This window comes from Acanthopagrus latus, chromosome 1 (genome assembly GCF_904848185.1).
Source record: "Acanthopagrus latus isolate v.2019 chromosome 1, fAcaLat1.1, whole genome shotgun sequence".
NCBI lineage: Eukaryota > Metazoa > Chordata > Actinopteri > Spariformes > Sparidae > Acanthopagrus > Acanthopagrus latus.
The window spans coordinates 26765921-26790423 of NC_051039.1; the positions used below are offsets into that span (position 1 = coordinate 26765921).

At 41.7% G+C, this 24503-nt stretch overlaps 1 protein-coding gene across 1 annotated transcript; it reads right to left on the minus strand.

Annotated features, from left to right (window-relative positions):
- Positions 1 to 3983: 3983 nt before the first annotated feature.
- Positions 3984 to 24258, minus strand: vwa11 (von Willebrand factor A domain containing 11). Its single transcript, XM_037103477.1, has 18 exons — positions 24208 to 24258; positions 16911 to 17097; positions 15687 to 15823; positions 15423 to 15567; positions 14005 to 14098; positions 13599 to 13727; positions 12973 to 13159; positions 12689 to 12858; positions 11814 to 11926; positions 11582 to 11698; positions 11324 to 11497; positions 11060 to 11192; positions 10306 to 10458; positions 6716 to 6808; positions 6113 to 6384; positions 5815 to 5948; positions 4906 to 5065; positions 3984 to 4733 (listed from the first exon to the last, which is right to left on the minus strand). The coding sequence occupies exons 1-18, from the start codon at positions 24243 to 24245 to the stop codon at positions 4053 to 4055; spliced, it is 3117 nt and encodes a 1038-aa protein (XP_036959372.1). The 5' UTR covers positions 24246 to 24258; the 3' UTR covers positions 3984 to 4052.
- Positions 24259 to 24503: the final 245 nt, after the last annotated feature.

Genomic DNA, 24503 nt, shown 5'->3' on the forward strand with positions numbered 1-24503 from the left:
ATATGAAGCAATTTCCATTTTGACCTACACACAGTGCTCAGCTTAAACTTCCAACAGAAAACTTTTTTTTGCGTAACTTAGCATTCTGAAGTAAATATTGATTGGACAGCTCTAAAAATAAGTAAATAACACCATCTGTATTTATAGATCGGTTCTCTATAAATCTTGCTGTCATTAAGCTGTTCAGTCTGCTACTGTGCTCGGTTGCTCCTGGGAAAGGTCAATTTACAGCAAAAAATGTGCATCTGCCATTGCACCACCTAAACCGGAAGTGATGTTGTTCTCCCCGGTCATTATTCCCAGCTACAGCTGGAGTAATTGTGGAAACTTGCAAACGAAAAAAAAGAACCCCACTGATGGAAGAGTATGAATACTCTGTGTGTTTTACGTTGCCTTTTCTCAGCACTGAGATTGGGTTCTCAAGGTTTACTATGCATTTTAAAATGTTTGTTTTAAGTGATGTGTTATACTTTGCGTAGGCCCTGTTTCATGATGTAGTCTCATCAAAGCAACAGAATTTTGAGTTTGAGTGTCTCAAAAATGAAATAAAATGCGCAAATATAGAAATATTTGCATGTTGATATCTTCTGGAATTTTGAAAGGGAGTAAGTGTAGTTTTAGTTTTAGTTTTAATGTGCTACTTACACTTCTTCTTCTTCTTTTACAATACAAATATCTTTAATTCCATGGAAAGACAGAGGTATTATCTGTACATAAAGAAATTAGCAGTGAGGTTTGGTAATGCTCAACATCTTTGATCTCTGCGTACATATAATACAAAGCAAACACATGACGTGTGTGAAGTCATGTTCACCACTAGATGGTGACTGAGACATTTGTGACCAACAGGAAACAGTTTTCTCCACAACAGATACCATGAACTGCCAAATAATGAGTGACTATTTTGTGCAGTACAGATTGTGGTTTGTGATGTTGGCGCTTTTTAAGTACACGTTGACTTGCCTTGCTGTTGTAGTTGAAAGCAGAGTGGTACTGCCTGAATAAAGTGTTAATTTATACTTTGTGTTGATGCAGTTTGTGGTCACATAAATTCCAGCACAGACTGAGGTATCAGAGGAAGTAGTTCACACAAGTCCTGGCATGATGCTCAGTTACATGGGACAGATGATGATACATCACACACATCACACTTAACTCCTTTTTCTGTTCATTTTTCTTTTTCTGTCTTTCTCATATGCAATATTTTTGGGGGGCACGCTGTCTCCCTGCACATGCCTGTCTGAATGTAAATTTCAGTTGAATTTGCATCCTCTATCACACACTCCCTCACTAATCACAAATCTTATCAGCATATGAGCGAAGGAAGAGGAGGTATGTCAGTTCATATTTGTGCAGAACAGAGGACATGAGTGTCTGTGATACAAAGACAAAGAAGAGGGCAGAACTTGATTGCAACTTCCTCAGCAGTGAGAGTATCCCAGTTGTGAGGTGAGTGTTACAAATGCTTCTCAATGAGTTCAGCAACCAAACAAGCAGGCTCGTCAGGCAGGAAAGTCAGCATGCTGAAAAATAATACACAACCTTGTCTTCACTGAAATGTGATCACACAAAGGAAGTATGAATAATAATCTGCAGGTTCAGCAGTTTGCTGTTTGGCTCATTCTGACCATAATTTCTCTGTCTGTATTGTATGTTCAGCCTTTCTAAGATCACTTGTTTCTCTTATTGTGGTTAGTCAAGTTCTCAGTTGTTTATCTTGAGTGCAGCTGTCACAGTAAGATGTCAAAACTTAATTGATGCCAAAACATCCCCACATTTGAGATCATCTAAGCATTTTACACTTGAGGGGGAAAGGAGTCATGTCATGGATAGTTGTTGCTGGAAGACAGTAGCGTTCCACCTTAATTTTCCTCAAAGTTATGTCGCATTCTGAGATCTATACTTCTCGGCTGCCATGATGACTGAGAGTGGAATAAGCTACTGCTTAGGTATGTTGTTGGAAAATACTTCTTTTTAGTAAACTCTGTGTATGCAAACAACGTTCTCAATGTATAGAGACCCTGGTGATACTACACGCAAATTTTATGTTGTGTCGAGCCTTCTTAGTGTTTTAAAAATAGCGATTTTTATGCTAGCGTAAAAGTGCCCCTCGCACTGAGAAAATGACCTGAAAACGAGAATATGGTAAATCTTGCAGTAAAAGTGCCTCTTTCATCGTAATCATGCTTTTACACAAAGGTTTGACTCATATACATTCACAAAAAAAAAAGCCTAGGCTGCATTTTGGCGAGAGTTTCACTTTAATGTGTCACCGTTCCTCAAGTAATGTCACTTTGGGGTACAGCCTTGCAGTCGGCTGTGTTGAACGATTAATTTAAGTCTGACTTAAACTGATATTCAACATTTACTTATTATGTTACTGCTCTGATAATTCCACATTTCTTCTGAAAGACTGATTTTACTGCTGTCAGATACAGATGTATATTTTCTTGCACCTGTCATTTAACAAAACATTTTTTGCACTTTCTGTCAGTACCTACTGCTAAGTTGAGGTCATACCTTCAGGTAATACCAGGTGGTTGGAAGGTCAATCAGAAGTCTGACAGAAGTCAGAGTCTGGTTGGTAACACACTAAATGCACCTGTGATCTATAGTGTAATTTCCTGATATTTATAGTGTTATTTCTCTGAATTTTAGGTGTAATTTCATTACGCAAATCAGTACACATAAAGCACTCACAGGTTTACTGCTACCAAAGTGCTTCCAGAGCGGAACAAGGAAGTATCAATTGGCAGTTTCATAGGAATGAATATGTTGGTAAGTATTGTATATCCATGAGGTATGACGAATCAGTGAAACATTATATCATAACAGCTTGGTGTGTACGAGGCACAAAATTGATAAACTGAACAGTTAACTGGTTCAAGCTCAACAGTTGACAGTAATGACATGTAGTATAATTTATTACCCCTTGCCTCTAAAACTGACACTCCTTTTCTGACCTCTACCTACATTTAAGTAACAGTGTGTGTCTTTTCAAAATTCTGACAAAATGATAGAGTTAATTTACACAAAGTACACAGTAAATGCCAGGAAATAACACAAGTACAATAGGTTTGTATTACAAAATTACATCTGAGAACAAAGCCATGTGTTTTTCAGGCACAATGTTGCAGTCACAGACAAATTTTAGTTTCAGAGGAAACTTATTTCTTCTGAAGTTGCAAATGAGGTGTGTCCACTATAGGATGACTGATTATTTCTGGATATTATTCTTTCCTTTAATTCCAATTGTAGATCTCACTTTACAGTGATATCATTGTCTCTTCAAACCAGTATTCTGTGAATTTGGTCTCCAAAAATATTGCAACACACTTCTTCTGACTTTTAGTGCAAATCTATGCAATATATGCGCCCATATCTCAATATACCTCACTAATTTTTAGTAGTGTGCTTGAATAACAAAACTGTACTATGCACTACAACAAGGAGTTGCATTGGCATTTGGCAGATAATTACATTTTATTGATTATCTGCAATAAGTAAAATGTCCCATTATGAATTCATTTACATACAGATTTTTCCATGGTACTGTATATGTGTACAAAGGGAAATATTTAGCCTCACGTTCAGACACTTCCTCCTCAGTTCCAGTAGCCCAAATGTTACACATTGTAGTGTATTTTAAAGGGTATAAATTAGTAATGTGCTACAGAGTTTGTTTGTTTTTCCAGCTTTTAAACTGCAAACCAAATTTTAAGGTGCAAATAGCCATTTGGCTCCATATTATCAGCTTAATATATATATATATATATATATATATATATATATATATATATATATATATATATATATATATATATATATATATATATATATATATATATATATATAGTGCATCCCTATTAAAGAATTAGTCCAAATTAGATTTTTGTCAGCAAAACTGAAATGTATCAGAAACATGACAAATATGTCAACCTTCAATAACATAATCAATGTATGTAGAAGCACATTTATTATCCATTACTTATTCATTACTTATGCCCACATTTTATTGACGCACTATATCTGGATAACCAAACTGAGGCCCCTTAAAACCTTGTTATGAAGGCAGATACCAGCAGGCACAACCACAGTGGTGGTGACAGGGTTAAAGCTGGAGGGCCAGCAGAGCGTTCAATGGAATGATAACACTTGCCCACATTGCCAGCTTTATCTGCAGCTACCAACTCAACAATCTGCGAGCAGCAGGAGGCTGTGTAGTTCGCCTGAATGACAGGAGCACTCAGGGAGGTGTATGTCAAGCTTCCATTGCCCTGACGCAGGGAAACAGTCTCTATCCCGGTGCCGTTTCCATCAGTAAGTTTGGCCCAAAGCTCCCACTTGAAAGGTCCACACTGGGACACATCTTGAGGACAATCAGCAGCCTGCACACTAACTACTTCACACAAAGGTGGAACAGAATCTGGAATCTGGACAATGGAATGATAGAACTTGCCCACATTGCCAACTTTATCCACAGCTACCAACTCAACAATCTGCGAGCAGCAGGAAGCTGTGTAGTTTGCCTGAATGACAGGAGCACTCAGGGAGGTGTATGTCAAGCTTCCATTGCCCTGACGCAGGGAAACAGTTTCTATCCCGGTGCCGTTTCCATCAGTAAGTTTGGCCCAAAGCTCCCACTTGAAAGGTCCACACTGGGACACATTGTGAGGACAATCAGCAGCCTGCACACTAACCACTTCACACAAAGGAGGAACAAAATCTGTAATCTGGACACAAAACAGGGAAAGAAAAGTGGTAAGTGTATGTAAGAATCACAGCAATGGGCAATTTAGATCTGCAGGATATCAATGACTTTGTAAAAGTGATGATTGTGGGTATGTCTCAAAGCTTTTTTATTTCATTCTTTTGGACTGTGTGATCAATGATATGTCTTGTTACCTTGGTAAGAACGGACAGTCTCAAAACAGCATAATTGGAGTCTAGACCATTGGACGACTTGGCTTCAATAGTCAGAGTGACATCAGTGCCCGATGGTGTGTTGGCAGGTGGCGTAATGGTCAAAGTGGCATTTACATATTGTTCAGGTATCAAGGTGAGGCTGTCGAGAGAAGAGAGAAAGAAATACTTTTTTAATCATAGGAACCTTTATTGTGAACAACACATGCATTTGACTTTTAGTGAATTAAAAGTCTACAGCCGTACTGATGGCTCTGTAAGTTCACCTCTGCACAGCTAAATGCTAATTCTAGTATGCTAACATCCTCATACCAACAATGATAACAATAATGATTATAATGTTTACCATGGTCATCATCTTAGCATGCTGACATTTTCTAATAAACATTAAAGGTACAGTGATGCAATCAATTATCATACATATTGCACATACAAACTCAATAGACGGCAATACAGAGTGTAGTAGTAATGAGTCCCAAACTCCAAAAATCAGTTAGCATCCTTATACTTGATCAGAGGTGCTATGAGTGTAGATGTTGGTATATCCATTGCAGAAGGCTTTTCAACATATGTGATGCATGAAACAAGCATGCCACACAGCTGGATCATACAAACAATGATGGGAGCAGGACTGTCCAGATGGGTTCTTTTAAATGAGAATTTGTGAGAATGTACAAACTGAGAAACAAGAGGAAAGGTGAAATTACTGGCACCTTATGCCTAACTTTAATCTTTACTCCAACTAGTGGGCGTGGGTAAAGATGTTACACCACCCAGATACAACTTTGTCCGATGGTTAAGGCAGCAGGAATGGTGTACTTTAGATATACAGAAGTGTCAATGTGGAGAAGGATATTTAACAAGGAACTGTTTTTAATGGCTTCTTCTCACCTGTTCGGGAAGGACATTTCAAAGTTTCTGTTATTTTTGGCCCCAATGGAGTATTTGCCACCAGAGCCCTGGGTCATGACACTGAAGGGGAGCATGAAAGCTTTGCCTGGCTCCATACTGTTGTCTACCACAACCTAGAGGGAAATGAAAGAAAGAAGGAGAAATGAAATGGGTGAAAAGGAGTGATATGGTCTTTTGTACTGCTAGGCAGTTAAAAGCACCTTGTATAGGTCTAAATATTCTTTCATCATGATCTTAAATGGTACACAGGATGAGAAGAGAAAATGAGGAGACCAACCTGTATATTCACTTTAGAGACTGACATCTGGGTGGTAGACTGCCTCTGAAATTCACTGTTTGACAGTTTGTCAGTTCCACTAAGAATGACAACAAACTCCCCCTCAGGGACTGCATCGACTGTCACCAGGATGTCTCCATTGCCCATGTCAGTGGTTGTGCTATTGCTAACAGTCTCAGGGCTAGAAACCGTTACCAGACCGACCTCTCCAATAGTCAGCGAGGATGGACCTTTCCTGCCCATTACTGAGAGCATCAAGGTGGCTGGCTGGCCTGGGTTTCCAGCAGGGAGAAACGAAGAAGGGAAGAAGATGTAAACTCTAGATGATGCTGTTGTCGCACAGAACCACACATTGAGGCACGAGTTTGCATGTTTTTATAAATCATCAACACATACTCGGGATGAATGTGCAGACATAGAATTTAATTAAAAAATAAAAATTCCAGCCAGCAAATTAAACAAAGTATTAATTTTAAAGATGTAGAAGGACCATCACATTTATGATTGATTATCACACATAATTACTTTGTGTCTGTATGGTCTAGAGTTAATCAAGTACTTTGGTTGTAAAACAGTAATATTGCTTTATTGTGTGTAGTGTACCTGCTTGCGGATGCCCACTGAGGACTGCGTAACCTGGGTGAGGTCCCTTGAAGCTTTCCACAAAGTCATAGATAAAGGTGATGGTACTTTGGCCTGAAAACACAAGTAAAGACAGACATACAGCAAAAGAAGGACTTGACATCTATGGGGCCTATCAGCCTCTCCTGGTTGTTCTAAACTCAGAATCAACGAACAGATGAGCAATGATTTGTGTTCTATTATTTTGACAATACTTGCAGTATGAATGTGTCTGGTTTGTAAGGGCTAAAAACCTTTTCGAAAAAAAAAAATATATGAAATACACTTCTGTTTAAATAATAGTTAACACAATGTGGGTCAGCAGGTTACTGTTTTTCGGACAGACATTTTGGGAAATATATTTTATTTGCTTTCTTGCCTAAAGTTACAGTGGATAAATTTAACTCTCATTTGTGTCCATTAAATATGAAATATATGTTGGGACCCTTACTAAATGGCTACATGACAATTGAGCAGCAATATGCATATAGGCCAAAACCCCAACTGGGGGACCTTGGGGTTTTTAACCCTAACCCCCAACCCTAGAAAATTGGCTTGAGGCTTAAATGGTTAAATGTAGCCTCCTAGCAATAACAAAGCTTGGTAAGCAAAGGAAAGTGTACCGACCATAACGTCCAATAGGGTGCACCTGCTTGTCACAGTTCCCCAGGTTTAGAAGATAAAAACAGCTGCATGCCCATTTCACTGCATGCCCATTTTCAGCTGCAGTTCCATCGTAACGTGTTGCTTGAAGTATCAGCTTACATCTGTGCAGCTGTTACTAAAAGTGAGCATACAAACATTTGGATTTTATCCTCCCAGGCCGCAGTCTTTAACCTCGCTGAAATGAGCCAAAACTGCCCCGTGTTTAATAAAAATGCTCAGGATCCAGAGAAGTGTTGTGTAACCTCCCTCTAATGCCTGCAGTAGGAGGTTTGCATGCAGAAGGAGGTTTCCCCTCAGAAAACGCCTGCTTTGACCCATTTTCTGTGTCCTACCATCAACAGTGATGCCCCGTGTGAGACCATCTTAAACAACCTTTACTCCAATATTTATGAACTCTGATACACACATCCAGCCCACCCCAATCAACTCAAGGGACAACAGCCACTCCCAGATGACACTTGATGACTATCCAGCACCACCATGGGCCTGCTTGGTGGACACAGGTACCCCTCCCCTGCGTAGGGTGCCCCAGTCAATTCCCAGCTACACCACTATATGCTGTGACACTGTAACCCCACCCCAAAGGGAGCAAGGTTACCACCATGTCTTGAGCAGCATAACTGTTTCTGGACCCTTATTCACGGTTGAGCTGTATGCACATTGTGTCACGTCTGTTTCTTGAACGGGCTTTATCCCCACCACAAAGGGGGGACCTTCACTCTGATCATTTTAGCAATATGAGGGACTCTAGCAGTTCAGATGACTCAGATGACACAAGTCCAACTGAGATTGAGTCCCTCGCAAGAGACATGGAACGCATTAACCCAGACAGCCATCGCACACTGCAGACATTAGCATTAGGGAACTCAAACCAACCCCAGAGAAAGATAAGATGAAGACTCTTCTCGTCCAAGAAGGGGACACCTTCCCTCCTCGTTCCACACAGACTTCTTCTAACCCTCTTTCTTGAAGTCAGCACCTCCCACACACACCTCAGCAGTGGTAGAGGGTGTGTTGCAATATGCCTACAGTCCCAACAAGTCATCCCTCACAAACTCACTGACAAACCGTCTGCACTTGGTCTGCACCTCACTCTCTGTGACTGGCTCCTAGACTTTCTGACTGGTAGGCCCCAGTCTGTCAGGATTGGGAATAGGACTTCAGCCAGCATGATCACAAACATTGGCACTTCACAGGGATGCGTCCTCAGCCCCATCCTCTACACCACGTTAACCCATGACTGTGTCATCTCCCACAAAGACAATGAAGACTGAACTGCGACAGTTTGTTTTCCTTCACTGTGAGTTGAGGGGTGTTTACATGTCAAGGGGTCCCAGAGCCATTAATCAGCTCTGTGTATGCAGTAAAGTTTAGCTGGAAAACTGAATTTATCTCTCATGCCAGAGGTCTGGAGCTGACTTAATGTATACATTTTCATATAAGCATGAAGAGACAATCTGGTCAACTTTAGGCTGTGAGCATTAAATTTCTCATCAGCAGAATTAGGTAATGTCCAGAAGATGTTTAGATCTCCTATTGGATAGATGGACTCTCACTCCACCAAAGTGCCCAATTAGAAGAAGTAGGAAGATGCGAGTGGATGGACTTTAAAAAAGGCCTGCAGAAGCGGAGAAGGGGTGGTGGTCACTTGTAGATTTCCTAAGATCAACGGTTCGAGAGGATTTCTGATGGCGCAGAGGGCAAAGTATTGGTGAGAACTAACCCTAACCCTAATCCAGCATTTGAGAACACCAGGGAGCAGCCGCCCTGGTTTGGATGCAGGCTTGAGATCTGTTTCAATAAAGATTACTCTATCATTCCACCCAGCCTTGCCTCTGCAGAATTATTTAATCAACATACTACGCACCTTTGAGGTGAGGTTGTTGGTGTGAGTACAACAACCTCACCCTCAACTCGAACAAGATGAAGGAGATGGTGAAATGAACTTGCGAAGTCTGAGAACGTTGGCTTTTGGCCGTCTGAGCCATTGGATACTCTGACGGGTTGTGTGCTACCTGTATGACCATTCTGACTGGCGGTGTGCTAATGAATCAGCGTGTGGGAGGGGCGAATTCTGCATGCGCCATGGACTCTAAGGTGTCCGCTTTGTTTTTCTAAGTCATTTCCTGTTTTCATGTTTTGGATTACTGGCATAAGACTAGTGCAACCCGGTCTTGAGCAAGCATAGAATGCACACGCTATTCTGTAATTGGCAGCCATCGATTTGGTATGTTTCAATGCAACTTTTCTGCCGAACGGGTCAGATGAGAGGCAACAGAGTGGTCGGATTAAGGCAGTTGGCTGTCGGTTTGAGTCTGGGAGGTGTGTGGAGGCCTTTGAGCCCAAGACCACCAGACCAAAGAACTCTTTCTTTCCCACTACCATCAGAATCCTAAACAGCAGATAGAAGTTTAATCTACCTCAGAGCTGTCCCAACTGTTTACATTTTTGCCCATTCATAATTGCACAGATTTATTATAATTATTATTGCTGTTGCTTTTTCTTATTTATCACATGTGCTGTCTAAAAGTGCTTTAAAAGCGCTTTACATTGTATATTATATATTTTGGCTCTATATATTTCTTTATTACATTATTGGCATTCTGTGGAGAGCAAAGGAAGAATTTCATTGTACAGAGGAACATGTTTCTTTACTGTGCATATGACAATAAACACTTTGAATATTGAATCACAAGACAGCCTTGCACACGTTCTGCACACCAGTCCACAACCATATCACTAGTTAGCTCTAATCCAAATCAGATGAGGGGAACAAACCTTTGATACATTCTCTGTGCCCTACGATCAATTCAAACATATGAAAAAAGTGAATAAGCATATTTCCCTGCACGTTTAACAACCCCTTTAATCTGCAAATCAACCACATGCAGAAGATAACTTCTGACCTGTGATTTTAAGTGTGTATGGTTCTTTGGAGTTTATATTTATGTTCCAGGTTCCTGTCTGCTTGGCTGCATAGAGACGAATTCTCCACAGGTTGCCCACTGTCTGTAAGGTCCCCAATTTACCACTGGCCTCGTTTTGGCTCTGGCTCACACCTGGAATTAAGTAACATACATTATTGGTTGTTAATATTTATCACAATGGCATTCTCCTTCAGAAGATGGAACACTTGAAGGTCCATTGTACTGGTGATTTACAGGACCTTCAAATTTCATGACAAATCATCAAATACTGCCACCATGGCCCCGCTGTTTAACGAACACTAAAGCTTTTAATAACTTTTCATTCCAAAAGAGTTTTCAGTGACAGAATGTGAATTTGATCAGGTTAAAGCTCTAGGTGCAATACCTGTAAATCATGAAATTGAGCATTAACTACAAAATGACCGACTTCTTGTTGGGTTAAGGTCCTGGCACCAAACATTTGGTGGATCTACAACTGATACACATGTCCATTTCATCCATTGAGACAAAAGTATTCCTGGGGGCAGCTCTTTATGGCCAAAACCCATAAAATGCATACATTTTCACCACATGTCCACAGTTTTGTTTTCAGGCACATTCAGCTGCACAAAATTGTAATTTATTTTGTGAAATAATTACTGCATTACAAAATCTGCAATCTCACTGCAAAATGCTACTAAATCCTAGACACTGTTAAACCTGTAAAAACACTACATAAAGAATGGTGTGTTACCTGCAGGGTTGGTCAGTGTGAAAGTAATGGATTTTCCTGTGATGTAGACAGTGATATTTTTCAGAGATTCATCTATTACAAAGGAAAAGGTCTCCTGCTTCCCAGGGCTCCTTGCTCGCTGAAGAACTGTCACCTGATGGAGAGTGGAGGACAAGAGGAGCAACATGCATGGATTTACATCTCTACTTTTCAAACTGGTCCAATGAAGGAAGACCTGGCAATGTCAGTGCCTCAGAGTGTGCCATTAGAACTGCACTATTGTACCAGAGCTGAAGTGGATGTGTCAAGGATGATATCTGTGGCCTGAGGCAGCTGTTCCTTGGACACTTGGATGGCCTGGCCTCCAGAGGCCAAAGCCAGGTCCTTGTAGTCTTCAAAGCTAGCAGCTCTGAGAGAACGACGGCGCCTTACACCAATGAACGTCCCGAAAAACATCACCTGTGAAGATAATTTAATGTGGAGATTATACCCCCATCATTTCAAGTTAAAAGCATCATTGGTGCCATCAGTGTGGGTATTTACAGTTGACTTGGTGGTTCTGGTGAGCGCATTAATAGTGTCCTTGAGGTCGATGTCTTTGGCTGTAGCATCGGTGAAAACGTAAATATGAGAGGAGGAAGGGGCATGTGTGAGCGCCAACTGGAAAAACAAAATAATGAAACTGGTGAGTGCATTTCGGATTGCAAAAATCTTTCAGAGTTTTGGAATGTTTTCCCCAGTCCATAACCATCTGACAATATCATGGTTTTAGTACATGAAGTCCTGACAGACACATCTCAGGGACATCACCACCTCCGCTGGCTTCGAGCTTAGAGATTTCTCTTTTCATCACATCAGGGTCTGTTGTTCTGATCACAGGTCCAAAATCTACATATAGAGCACATTAAAAAAAGGCCATAGTCAGAGCTTTTTTGACCAAACATATCTTTTCCTTTTCAAACTCACTTTTCATCCAAAAGAATCAATGAGTCTTACAGAATGATTTACAGTTTGCTAGCAACACATCCCAATACCCAAACACCTGATTTGGGTTATTGTCAGCATCCCTTAAAACAACGTGACCACTGCAGCATAACAACAGAAGACATATCAGACCTTCATCATACACACTTGATTTCTCTGGGAAAACATGATGGTCTGGGTTTAAAATGAATACTTTAATTTGGTAATTTAATCCCAAAACTACCTAAGTAACTTTAATCATGATTTGTATGTGACGTAACTTCTTTAGTAAGTTACACAAGCTCACAGTTGATTTCTGGTATCATACTGGACACGAAAAGCTGTCTACTGGATTATGTGAATTTACACTTTCGTGTTGCTATTGCATTTGATTTATTTGACTATTATCAGCCTTTAAATATTACCAGAATTCAGGAAACGCAGTATTTAAATCTCAAACGACCTCCAGATCGTAGCTTTGGTTGGGAAATCCTCCCTTTTTTTTGAGGTCTCAAGATTAGTAAATTTGGTGTGCCTGTCACCACAATTGTTGAGCTTTATCAAACAGATCAGGCGAACACAAATGTTTCTGTCTTTGTATGCACACACAGTTTAGGCTTTGAATCTGCACAGTGTTTTATGCATCTGGCCAGTAATATTTTCCTAAACATCAGTGAGAGTTCATACCGGGGTCATTGAAAGGCACCAGAATGTACTCCGACGGCTCATCCTGTGTTCCTTTTTTGCTGTCAATTAGTTCGTAAACAACAGCCCTGGCTTCATCGATGTCATCTGACATACTGCCAGTGGTGTCAATAACAAAGCACACGACAGAGGAGCGAGCAATCCCCATCATTCTGTGAGGGAGAAAGAAAGAGTGAAGAATTAAAGCTCAGGTCAATCTACTCAACCTTTTCAGTCAGTTTTCATCATGAAGTAAAACTTGGAGATTTAAGATCTGAACGGTACACCTCAGAAAGTCTCTGTCCCCGGCAGCTGACCGGATGTCCTCCAGCAGCTGCAGGCTGGCGGCTGTGGCCAGAGTCACTGCAGCATTGTGGAAGGCTACGTTGTCTGCACGACGCTCATCTTTGCTGATGCCTCCACGAGGAACTGCTGTGCTAGTCAGGTCAGCTGCACCTCCATGGCTGCATTTACCTGGTGCAGGACAGAAGGGACAGATCACACTGGCTGAAATAGCAATTTATGGTTGACTTGTGCAAGTTATGTCCTCCATCATGTTTTCTGGGTAGATTGAATTTAAGAGTTTACGTCTAAACATGGCCTCTTACATTCATCAGCTTTCAGGCAAAATGTTACATTATTTGCTTAACCTGTCTTTAATTACGTAAGTGAGTGGATGAAATGTCTTGTTTTGTCTGCTTTCTTTTGATCATGATGTGATTGTATTCAAGTAATTGTGGTCTCATATAGATGTTTACATATCTTGCGAGCTGTGGAAGTTCCTTTTGTCCTTAAGGAGAAAGGAAACAGTGTAATGCTCCAGTGGTAACATTCAGCCTCTCAGCCAGTCCTGCTCCTTGTGTCTGTGAATATGTGTTTGAATGTGGTTTGGTAATATGTTTGTTGCTGATACCTTGAGGCTTGAAGGAGGAGAAGATTCCTATGTAGCCTGATGTGAGTTTCTTCTTCTTCAGGATGTCAGAGAGGATGGGATTGGGGCATGACCCACTGGCACAGTCACTGCAGGTGGCAGTGGTGACATCTACACAAGCAAAAGGCAAATGGGACGCACAATCAGTACAGTGAGTTAAGCAATAATGCAGACCCACCAGTCAATCAGAATGAATCACCCTCTGTGGCCATGGCTTTAACAACCGACTCTGCTCTTTGGTGTACAGCTATAAACCCAGATGGGTTTTGACCCAACCCACAATAAATGCAAAGTTGTCCTACATCTCTGATTCCAACAACATTTGGAGGCATCAAACATAAAATGAATGAACACGGTTGATCATTTATGGCAACAAAATCACACACACCTGCCAGGTTTTCCAGTTGATGGTCTGGACGTATTAGGTTGATGTATGGGTCTGTGTATCCCAGCTCCACCCAGTTACTATGGGCATAGAAGTCCTGACAGTGCATGGAAACACACACACATTAACCCCCGTATATGTCAAAGAGCAGAAGTGACTGTTTGTGCGTTTTTATATTGTTGCTTGCTCCCCTTGACTAATTTGATTCCCTGCACTTGGTAGATCTGTATTTGTAACAGGCACTGGTGACAACCAGTTGAATCTTTGAGAATGACGCAAGAAAACAGTAGGCGCGTTCATGTTGAACCCCAGCTGACCACCCGCGACAGCACGATCTGCTGGTGACTGCAGGGGCGGCGATACAAACGCTGCTATGAAGTTGGACAATCTCTATGTGATGGGAACAGAAAGGGCTAATAAGAGTGGATAGTACAGCTAACACTTCAGTTGAACCTGTGTTGTCTGCAAGACACAGCAGTTACCCTACTCGTGGTGATGATTGAGAAGTGGTTAACAGAACTGAGCAATATATTGATGACATCATCATCATCATCACATAATTGTAACACTATAAATATTATCTATTTATTTTTACTTTTTTAAATATACTTATATTGCACTGATGCCTTGCACTTTTTACTTGTTCTTCTTACTTACTGCTTACTGCTACTTATCTGACAGTATGTGATATTTGAATAGAAAAGAGGCACAGGCGCTTATGCATATGGAAATTCATAGAAACATACGTCATATATGTCAGCGTAGATAAAGGCCAATAAGGGCAAAGTCCTGACATCATGAAAGTGGGTCTAGACTTGCGCAGTACCTGGAGAGCAACTGCTCAACTGCTCTGCAGCCGCCTTGCTCCCACAATGACTTAAGGTCAAGTGACATTGAATGCGGAGCAGAAACCACTTTCATCCAGGTCATCATGGACACATATTAACCAAAATGCATGGCGATTTAGGCAGCCCTGCGCAGCGCTGTGTGATCTTGAACTCGTCTACTGGCACAATTCAATGGGTGGGACCAACCACCTGGGCCAAATGGTAAGGATGAGACTGGCACAGAAAGAAGAAAAAGAAAGCAAAGAGTGTGCAGAGAGGAGTGTGGAGAGAGGACAATGGTAAACCAGGCAACGAGGAGAGAGGGAGACTGACAAGTCACCACCTTTTCTCTGCTGCACCCACACTGGACTGCAGGTTTTAAAGGATGCTGAGATTTTAATATATTTGGGACTCTTTAAAACTGAATGCGCTCAGAATGGTTAAACATATTTTAAACTTTTGTACCTTGAAGTCAGATGGAAAGCTGTACTTGCAGCCTCCAAGTTTAACAAAAAAAATAAACAGCAGTAAAGCAGCTGTTCTCGGAACCCCTTTAACCTCTCCGTGCCCAGCTGTTTTGTTCAGTCCTCTCACCTGTAGTGTATGAAGGATTCTGCCCAGTGTTTCCCTGGCAGCTTGGAAGTTATTCTCGTGAATGTTAGCTTTAATGGCTGCCATGCCCTCCAAGATAAGGCCACGTCCTTCCAAAAAGGCTTCTGAATTGAAGTGGTGTCGCGCACTGAAAGAAAATTTCACAATCAATAACTTTGTTACTGTTAAATCAAATATTTTTTTAAGATTAGAAACAGTATTTGATTGATTTTTAGTAAATGTTATTTAGTTTTGATCCACTTGTACCTGTTGACAAAGTCACGGTCTACCAGTCCGTTCTGTGAGTAGATTTGTCGAAGAGCAGAGTGAAACTTGGCCCCAGAGACTTCTCCTGTGGCCGTGGGGCCGAGACAGGCCTGGACCAGTTCCTCAGGAGATGAACCCTGTGGTGAGAGGTTAAGAGCAAGAGTTCCAGTAGAATCCAAAAAGATCACAAACAACTCAACAATAAGGAGAATGTTGAGCCTTTTCAGTCGATTATATACCTGTTGTTGTCATGCAACAGTAGGAATGACGTGAGCTGAGTCTAATCCTTCATCTACCGTCATAAACATTAAGTATTTAAATATTCTAAACTTTGACTGAATTGGCTTGGATCTTATTAATGTTAGTGTTTTGTTTTTGTTTTTTTAACCTCAGATTGAAAGCTATACTTGCAGCCTCCAAGTTTAACAAAAAAATCATTGGGAGTAAAGCAGCTGTTCTCATGATGAGACTTGAGCTCTGTCAAATCTGTCAGGAGATTTAGTTCAAAGCAGTGTCAGTGAGTTAATGACCATGAATGTATTTACATGTAAATTTCATGGTAATCCAAAAAATTGTTCTTCCAATAGTTTCATGACCAAAGTGGTGTACTCACATTTACAATGCCTTAAGTCACACCAGCATGCCTTGAAAAAATCAGCCAGTGGAGCCTATAACTGCTGCTCTATATAAAATCAGCTCCCATAAGTTTTTGCCACTTTCCTCTCCCTCAGCACTCAGCATTGGTAATAAAGACTGATGACGTTCATGTTAATTTGGATAGAATGCTTATCTATGTACTGTTGAAAATTCACTAGTGGACTCAACTCACCCCTTTGTTTCCCCACATTCAAAAACACGCTGCGAAAGTGCCATCCTTGATACTCCTATGGTAGCTATAACATGATGAAGTGGCCTGTAGGGTGCCCTTACAGTGGAGAAAATTACTCTCTATAATGACTGTCTGGCACCCCACCGCATACAGCTTGTCCTCTTTTTATTTTTTTGCCCCTGAAACATACACCACTGTGAAAATTTGTATATATTATGTTGAACATGGGTTGAGAACTGAAATGCTCAACAAAGGTTGACAAAATGGTTTTCTAATTGTTTATTGAATTTATTTATATCATTTGTTGAACATTTGTATAGCAAATGTTGAATGAGTAGCTCTGAGAATATATAGAGTATATAGGTATGTGTATGAATTGTCATGGTCCATCCTACCGTGGGTTTAAACTCATGACCATCTGCCTTTGCCACAGCCCGACATGTGTCTGTCACTTTTTGCAACAGAGCCGATCCTGTAATGCTGGTATGACTGGATTCACTCCTGATGTGTAGAAAGGCCAATGTGGGCCCTGATAGGGCTAAAGCCAGCAGGGCTGTGCCCAGCAATGAAGTCATGGTTGATCTAAAGAGAGAGACAAATGATGAAGTGTCAGTAATCAGGTTTGTTAAATTCTTAATGATCTTAAAGGAACATTCATTCAATTGATTTGTATTCTGTTTTTTGTTGCTGACATCGGCAAATGTTATTGGAAGAGTAGGCGACACATTAGAGTCACAGAATTTAAATCCCACTGGAGCCATATGTCAGATTTATTATGTCGGATTTGTCATCATTATTTCTTTGGCATTCTTTCAAATATCCAGATGTGTTACATTCAGTGTAATGTATGTGACATGAGGACTTCATAGGCAAAGACACATGTTAAGCACATACTTGTAGACAGTGCCAATGATGCCACTCCCCATCAAATGTATCATTTCACTTTTTATCATTTTTACTTTAAACAGTGAACTGAAACCCAAAATGTCTACAACTCTCTATGTTTTGTCAAAGATTATGTGCATATGGTGTAAAACAAAAGAACAAAAAGCAATTCAAATATTAATATGTATAGCACATACAAAAAAGCTAATCTATACGTCATTTAGAACAATGGTAAGATCTACAGGTTGATTAAATTGGAAAATATTTACTACAAAAACTTTAGATTCCTTTTTTGTCATTATCAGTCGTAAACAAGTAGAGTGTGATAAAATGAAAGGATTTCCCCTTGGTGTGAACAATTAAAAGGGGTTGTGAATGCTGTTGCAATTCACGTCACTTCCTGTGGAGCATGCTCACTTTACTGAAATTCAGAAGAATAATAAAATAATATGACAATGTTTCATTAGTTTATCCTCGAAATGACCCGACTGTGTGTAACAAGATTTCACTGCTTGGGAAAGTTCAGGTGGAGGTAGAGGACTGGAGGCTAATGGCTCAAACAGCATGGTGTAGTGGTTACATGGTTACGGCTGACTTCACTTTTTTATTAATTCTGTCGGTAAGGGAGCTGTTTTCTGGTTTAAAATGTGTTTTATTTATCCACATAGATACACGTGGACTGGGTATGATTTTTAATTTCATTTTAAAGTATTAAATATTAAACGTTCGCGTTAGCCATGTGGCTAACAAGTAGATGTGTTAATATGCAATAGGCTACAACCAAAAGACTTCTCATTATGTAGGGGAACTGCCCCCACTGGAAGGTTATTTTTGTTATTAACTGAGATTTACGTATTCTCTACACTTTTCAATGTAATCAGTTGCTACGGATTGCGCAATCCCTGCCTCTATCACCTGAAGCTGACAACATGGTGGTGTCTACATCTTTTGAAAAGTAATCTCAATTTCAATCAGCATGTTAAAATAGCTGCCCAGTCTTGTTTTTACCAGCTACACAGAATCTCTGTTTCTCTAATCTCTGTCTGCCAAGAAGCCAATGTGGATTATGCTTTCATCACTTCCGGTCTATTCTACTACTCGCTTCTGCTATACAGCCTTTCCATATTTCAGCTAATTCAAAATGCTGCTGCCACACTGTTAGAACTGTTTTAGATTTTAGAATCTATGATGATCAATGACTGTTTAATCCCTTATGAGGGATTAAGTGTAGCCTGAGATCCTTCGGTGGGTTACCCTTATATACTCCATGATCCAGACTAAAAACCAGGAGAAACCAGGATTTTGACCAGGATCCTGTCACTCTGGAATGGCCTGCCAGAAGAGATTGAGTAAACTACATCTTTGTCCCCTCCACGCTTGTAAAAACACCCTCTACTTTTAATTGATTAATTTCTTTATTGTTTTGTTATGTCTGATTGTATCATCTTTGATTGCTGTTAAACGGCCAGTTTGGCTTCCATATTTAAGAACTCAAGCACTCTCAGTTCATTGTATATCTTATAAAAAATGATGTATTCAAGTACAGCCAGACACCCAGCAAGTGAGAGAAGACATATATGACATATATAACACATTGAGGTTTGGACAGAGATTAAATCTACAAACAACATTTATCTAATGGTTACCATGCAAATTGAGATTTCACATGTAAAACATGTGATGAACTTACAGTGTTTCCTCTCTAACTGTTTCGTAGTGGGGGTGGCAGTGAGTCAATTTTGATACAAGTCCCTGTCTTAGTTTTGGTTATAGTGCTATAATTGGTTGCAGCAGTATTGTTGTTTATATTTGGTCATTTGATTATGATTAAAGGGACACTTCAATGCTGTATGTCTTTTTGCTTGTTTGTGATTTGTATTATAGAATATGGGTCTTACAGTTTCATAGATATTGATCACATGGAGAAAATATGGTCTGGGCGCCAGTTCCATTGGACCAATACAAAAAAAATAAAACAATTAGAGGCAGCATGTTTCTTAATCTTGTAGCAATTGACTACAATTAATCTGCATTGCTATTTTGTTTGATTCCAACAGAGGGCGCTATCTACATTTCTGTTGGACAAGAGACCCCAAGTTGTCTCTAGGTCATTCACCTTACCTGACAAGTTACAATAGCAGTTGTCAAGATGGAGATATGAGTAAACTTAAACAAGCCATGTTACAGATCACGACTGACTGATAAACACCTGTCCTTTGTGCTGCGTATTTCAACAGCAACTACGATTAAGTATAAGACCATGCATTTGTTCACGATTAGTTCATATTAGCCTGATCTATTCTTGTTCCAAGATGGCGCCGCGGATGGCTGCCTCGGTGTGTTGGTGCGCATTGTTTTGTTTTATTTTGTGCGTAAACTCTGTTTTTTGCGACAGTACCCGGAGCTCTTTCACCAGAGAAGAGCTCATGAACATCAGGGCAACAACCCCAGAGGATCTTTTTCCCAGTTTTCTCCTCCCAACTCTGGAAATTTTGGACATTCTGGTCAAAGGTGCGCTCACCTTTGCTCACGCAGCAAAACGCCGGAGGAGAGGGAAACGGGCCGGTGCACTCGTGCGTCTTCGCCAGCGCGGACTACGCACAGCGTTACCGGGAATATTTCTCTCTAACGTGCGATCACTGCCCAACAAAATGGAGGAACTGCAACTGCTGTTGGGCAAAAACAGGGACTTTCATTCATCTGCGGTTTTGTGCTTCACGGAGACGTGGCTGTGCGGACTAATTCCGGACTCTGCGCTGCAGCTGGCAGGCTTCAATCTCTACCGCGCGGACAGAGACACGGCACTTTCCGGCAAAACTAAAGGCGGAGGAATCTGTTTTTACATCAACGGTGGCTGGTGCAACAACATAACAGTGATCCAGCAGCACTGTTCTCCTGACCTGGAATCTTTTATCATTAACTGCAAGCCGTTTTATTCACCCCGTGAGTTCGCTTCATTCATTCTGGTCGGTGTTTACATCCCGCCGCAGGCCAACGTGCAGGACGCACAGCGCATGCTCGCCGACCAGATACTGTGTGTGGAGCGGACCAACCCGGACTCTTTGGTTGTTGTCTCTGGAGACTTTAACAAAGGTAACCTCACCCACGATCTCCCTAAATACAGACAGTTTGTTAAATGCCCGACCAGAGAGGGGAAAATTCTGGATCACTGTTACACCACAGTCAGGGATGCTTATCACGCCGTCCCCCGTGCTGCACTGGGTCACTCTGACCACGTCATGCTCCACCTGATTCCTGCCTACAGGCAGAAACTAAAGCTCTGCAAACCTGTAGTGAGGACTTCAAAGACGTGGACCAGTGAAGCTGTGGAGGATCTCCAGGCGTGTTTGGACTCTACTGACTGGGATGTGTTCAGGACTGTTACCAACAGTCTGGATGAGTACACAGAGGCTGTGACGTCATACATCAGCTTCTGTGAAGACTGCTGTGTTCCAACACGGACCAGGGTGAGTTACAACAATGACAAACCCTGGTTCACAGCCAAACTCAGACAGCCAAGGCTTGCAAAGGAAGAGGCCTTCAGGAGTGGGAACAAAGACAGATTCAAAGAGGCGAAGTACAAGTTTAGCAAGGCGGTGAAAGAGGCTAAACGACAGTACTCTGAGAAGCTCCAACACCAGTTCTCAGCTAACGACTCTGCGTCTGTCTGGAAAGGGCTCAGGCAGATCACCAACTACAAGCCTAAAGCCCCCCATTCCATTAACGACCGACGCCTAGCCAACGACCTGAACGAGTTCTACTGCCGCTTTGAAAGACAAAGGGACAGTCCTGACACCATCCCCCACGACACCTCCCAACAGCTCCAGCTCCAACTCCAGTCACCTCCACCAATGCCCACCTTAATGGGCCCCCCCTCCCACCTTAATGGGCCCCCCCTCCCCACCCTCCTCAGTGACGACTCTTTCCATCCATGAGAGGGACGTCAACAAACTCTTCAAGAGACAGAACCCCCGGAAAGCTGCTGGACCGGATTCGGTCTCCCCATCCTCCCTGAAGCACTGTGCTGATCAGCTGTCCCCAGTGTTCACAGACATTTTTAACACCTCACTGGCCCTGTCACGGGCCAGCCTGCTTCAAGACCTCAACCATCATCCCTGTCCCCAAGAAGCCAAGGACCACCGGACTTAACGACTTCAGACCCGTCGCCCTGACCTCTGTGGTCATGAAGTCCTTTGAGCGCCTTGTGCTCTCTCACCTCAAGGACATCACCGACCCTCTCCTGGACCCCCTGCAGTTTGCCTACAGAGCCAACAGGTCTGTAGACGATGCTGTCAACCTGGCCCTCCACTATATCCTCCAGCACCTGGACTCTACAGGAACCTATGCCAGGATCCTGTTTGTGGATTTCAGCTCTGCTTTCAACACCATCATCCCAGCTCTGCTACAGGAGAAGCTCTCCCAGCTGAACGTGCCTGACTCCACCTGCAGGTGGATTACTGACTTCCTGTCAGACAGGAAACAGTGTGTAAAGCTGGGAAAACACATCTCCGATGCACAGACTATCAGTACCGGATCCCCCCAGGGCTGTGTTCTTTCTCCTCTGCTCTTCTCCCTGTACACCAACAGCTGCACCTCCAGTCACCAGTCCGTCAAGCTCCTGAAGTTTGCGGACGACACCACCCTCATCGGACTCATCTCTGATGGTGACGAGTCTGCCTACAGGTGGGAGGTTGACCACCTGGTGACCTGGTGCAACCAGAACAGCCTAGAGCTCAATGCTCTAAAGACAGTGGAGATGGTTGTGGACTACAGGAAGAACTCAGCCTCACCTGCCCCCATCACCCTCTGTGACTCCACTATTGACACTGTGGAGTCTTTCCGCTTCCTGGGAACAATCATCTCCCAGGACCTCAAGTGGGAGCTGAACATTAGCTCCCTCACCAAGAAAGCACAGCAGAGGATGTACTTCCTGCGGCAGCTGCAGAAATTCAGTCTGCCGAAGACAATGATGGTGCACTTCTACACAGCCATCATTGAGTCCATCCTCACCTCCTCCATCACCATCTGGTACGCTGCTGCCACCACCAAGGACAAGGGCAGGCTGCAGCGTGTCATTCAGTCAGCAGAGAAGGTGATTGGCTGCAACCTCCCATCTCTTCAGGACCTGTACACCTCCAGGACCCTGAGGCGTGCAGGAAAGATTGTTGCTGATCCCTCCCATCCTGGTCACAAACTCTTTGAGACACTCCCCTCTGGCAGGAGGCTGCGGTCCATCAGGACCAGAACCTCACGCCACAAGAACAGTTTCTTCCCGTCTGCTGTCAGCCTTATCAACAAGGCCTGAATCCCCCCTGACACTCCTCACACTCCACCTCTACCACTGACTCTACTGTCACACTGACAGTACCATAACTTTATGCGTTACATTAATGCTCACCTTGAACATCCTGTTCATTTGCACATTTTCATTTGCACATCATTCTTGTAATTGTTCACTGCCAGCTGGTCTGCTCTTTTTACCCAAAAAACAGATTGTGTATATATATTTATATTGTATAGTTATATTTTCTACTTTTTAAAATAGTTTATATTGTTAATTTGTTATATTTTCTACTCTTTAAATAGTTTATATTGTTAATTTGTTATATTTTCACTTAATAGTTATTTGCATGCACCAATATCACCACAACAAATTCCTCGTATGTGTAACATCGTACTTGGCAATAAAGCTTTTTCTGATTCTGATTCTGATTCATTCATTGAGTCATTCCATGAAAATGGAGCATTTTGAGTCCCTGTCTCCTCTTTAGGTGTATTTTATCTACTGGGTCACAAAAATCTATATTTTAACAACTTTACATATACATTGAAATGTCTCCTCTAATACAGTGTAAACATATTAATACAATTGTATATTTATATGAGAAATTGTATTGTTTTTTTGTTGACACCACCTATTTTCTCATGTCCCTCATGGCCTTCAATGAAAGTATACTTAGAATATACCAAATAAAACTATTTTAAAAAAAGTTCATACATTTTGATCTAAACCTAAACCTCTATCTGTGCTTATTTGTTGGTGATATTTTTTTTTTCAAAATTAATTGATAAGTATTAATTAAATTCACATTATCTAGATCTGTACCTGAGTAACCCCTCTACCCCATTACACAAATGATTCTCCCCCCATAAAAACAATGGTATGATCCATATGAGCACGTACACCAGGAAGTGGCATCCCTCAAGTCTTTTGGACAACCGGACACCAAAGACAGGCCAGTGGCTCCCTTCTTTTACTTGATTTTGGTCATTTATCTTATGATATTGTGGTCGTCAAACTCAGTGACTCAACACCGTCACATGAAAAAAAGACAGAAAACTATTACCTATGAAAAAAGGTTTTTTTTATTTCAAGAATACATGCTAATTCTGAATCTCATGCATGCCATGTGCTCTGTCTCTGGTATTCGCTATGTACAGTGGCGGCCATTTTGTGCAAAAATCACAACCCCGTCACACTCAACCATGTTACATGTTTGACTGTAACGGGGTTGTGATGGGGTTGTGATTTTAAGACGTTGGTTGTTAAGTTATCCAATTATTTAAATGAATTATCATTTTATGTGATAAACATTCTTTAACCACATGTATGTTGAATGTAATCTATGTTCCATGTTTAAGCTGTGAGTAAGATGGCACCAACAACAGCAGCAGAAAGGCAGAGGAAGTATCGGGCACACCTTAAAAGTGATCCTGAAAGAAGGGAGAAATACCTGCAGAGTGAAAGTGAGAGATGGAGAAAGAATGTGGCAGCGGCAGAAACAAAAAATGTGGAGAGCAGCTTACAAAAGGAGCAAGGAGAGGAGAGTAGTGCTCAAGAACATATGCACTCCTTCACACAGTCCAGATCAGGGAGATCACAGAGCAGTCTCAGCAGCCAGGATCTTCAAGATTAGGGAAATTGGCAGTTAACAGTGTTAGAAAATGACAGAATTACACAATTTGATTTTATTCAAGGGCAGCACAGTGGCCCAGTGGCTAGCACTGCTGCCTCACAGCTAGAAGATCGCTGGTTCGCGTCCCGGTTGGGACGCCTGGGATCTTTCTGTGTGGAGTTTGTATGTTCTCCCTGTGCAAGCGTG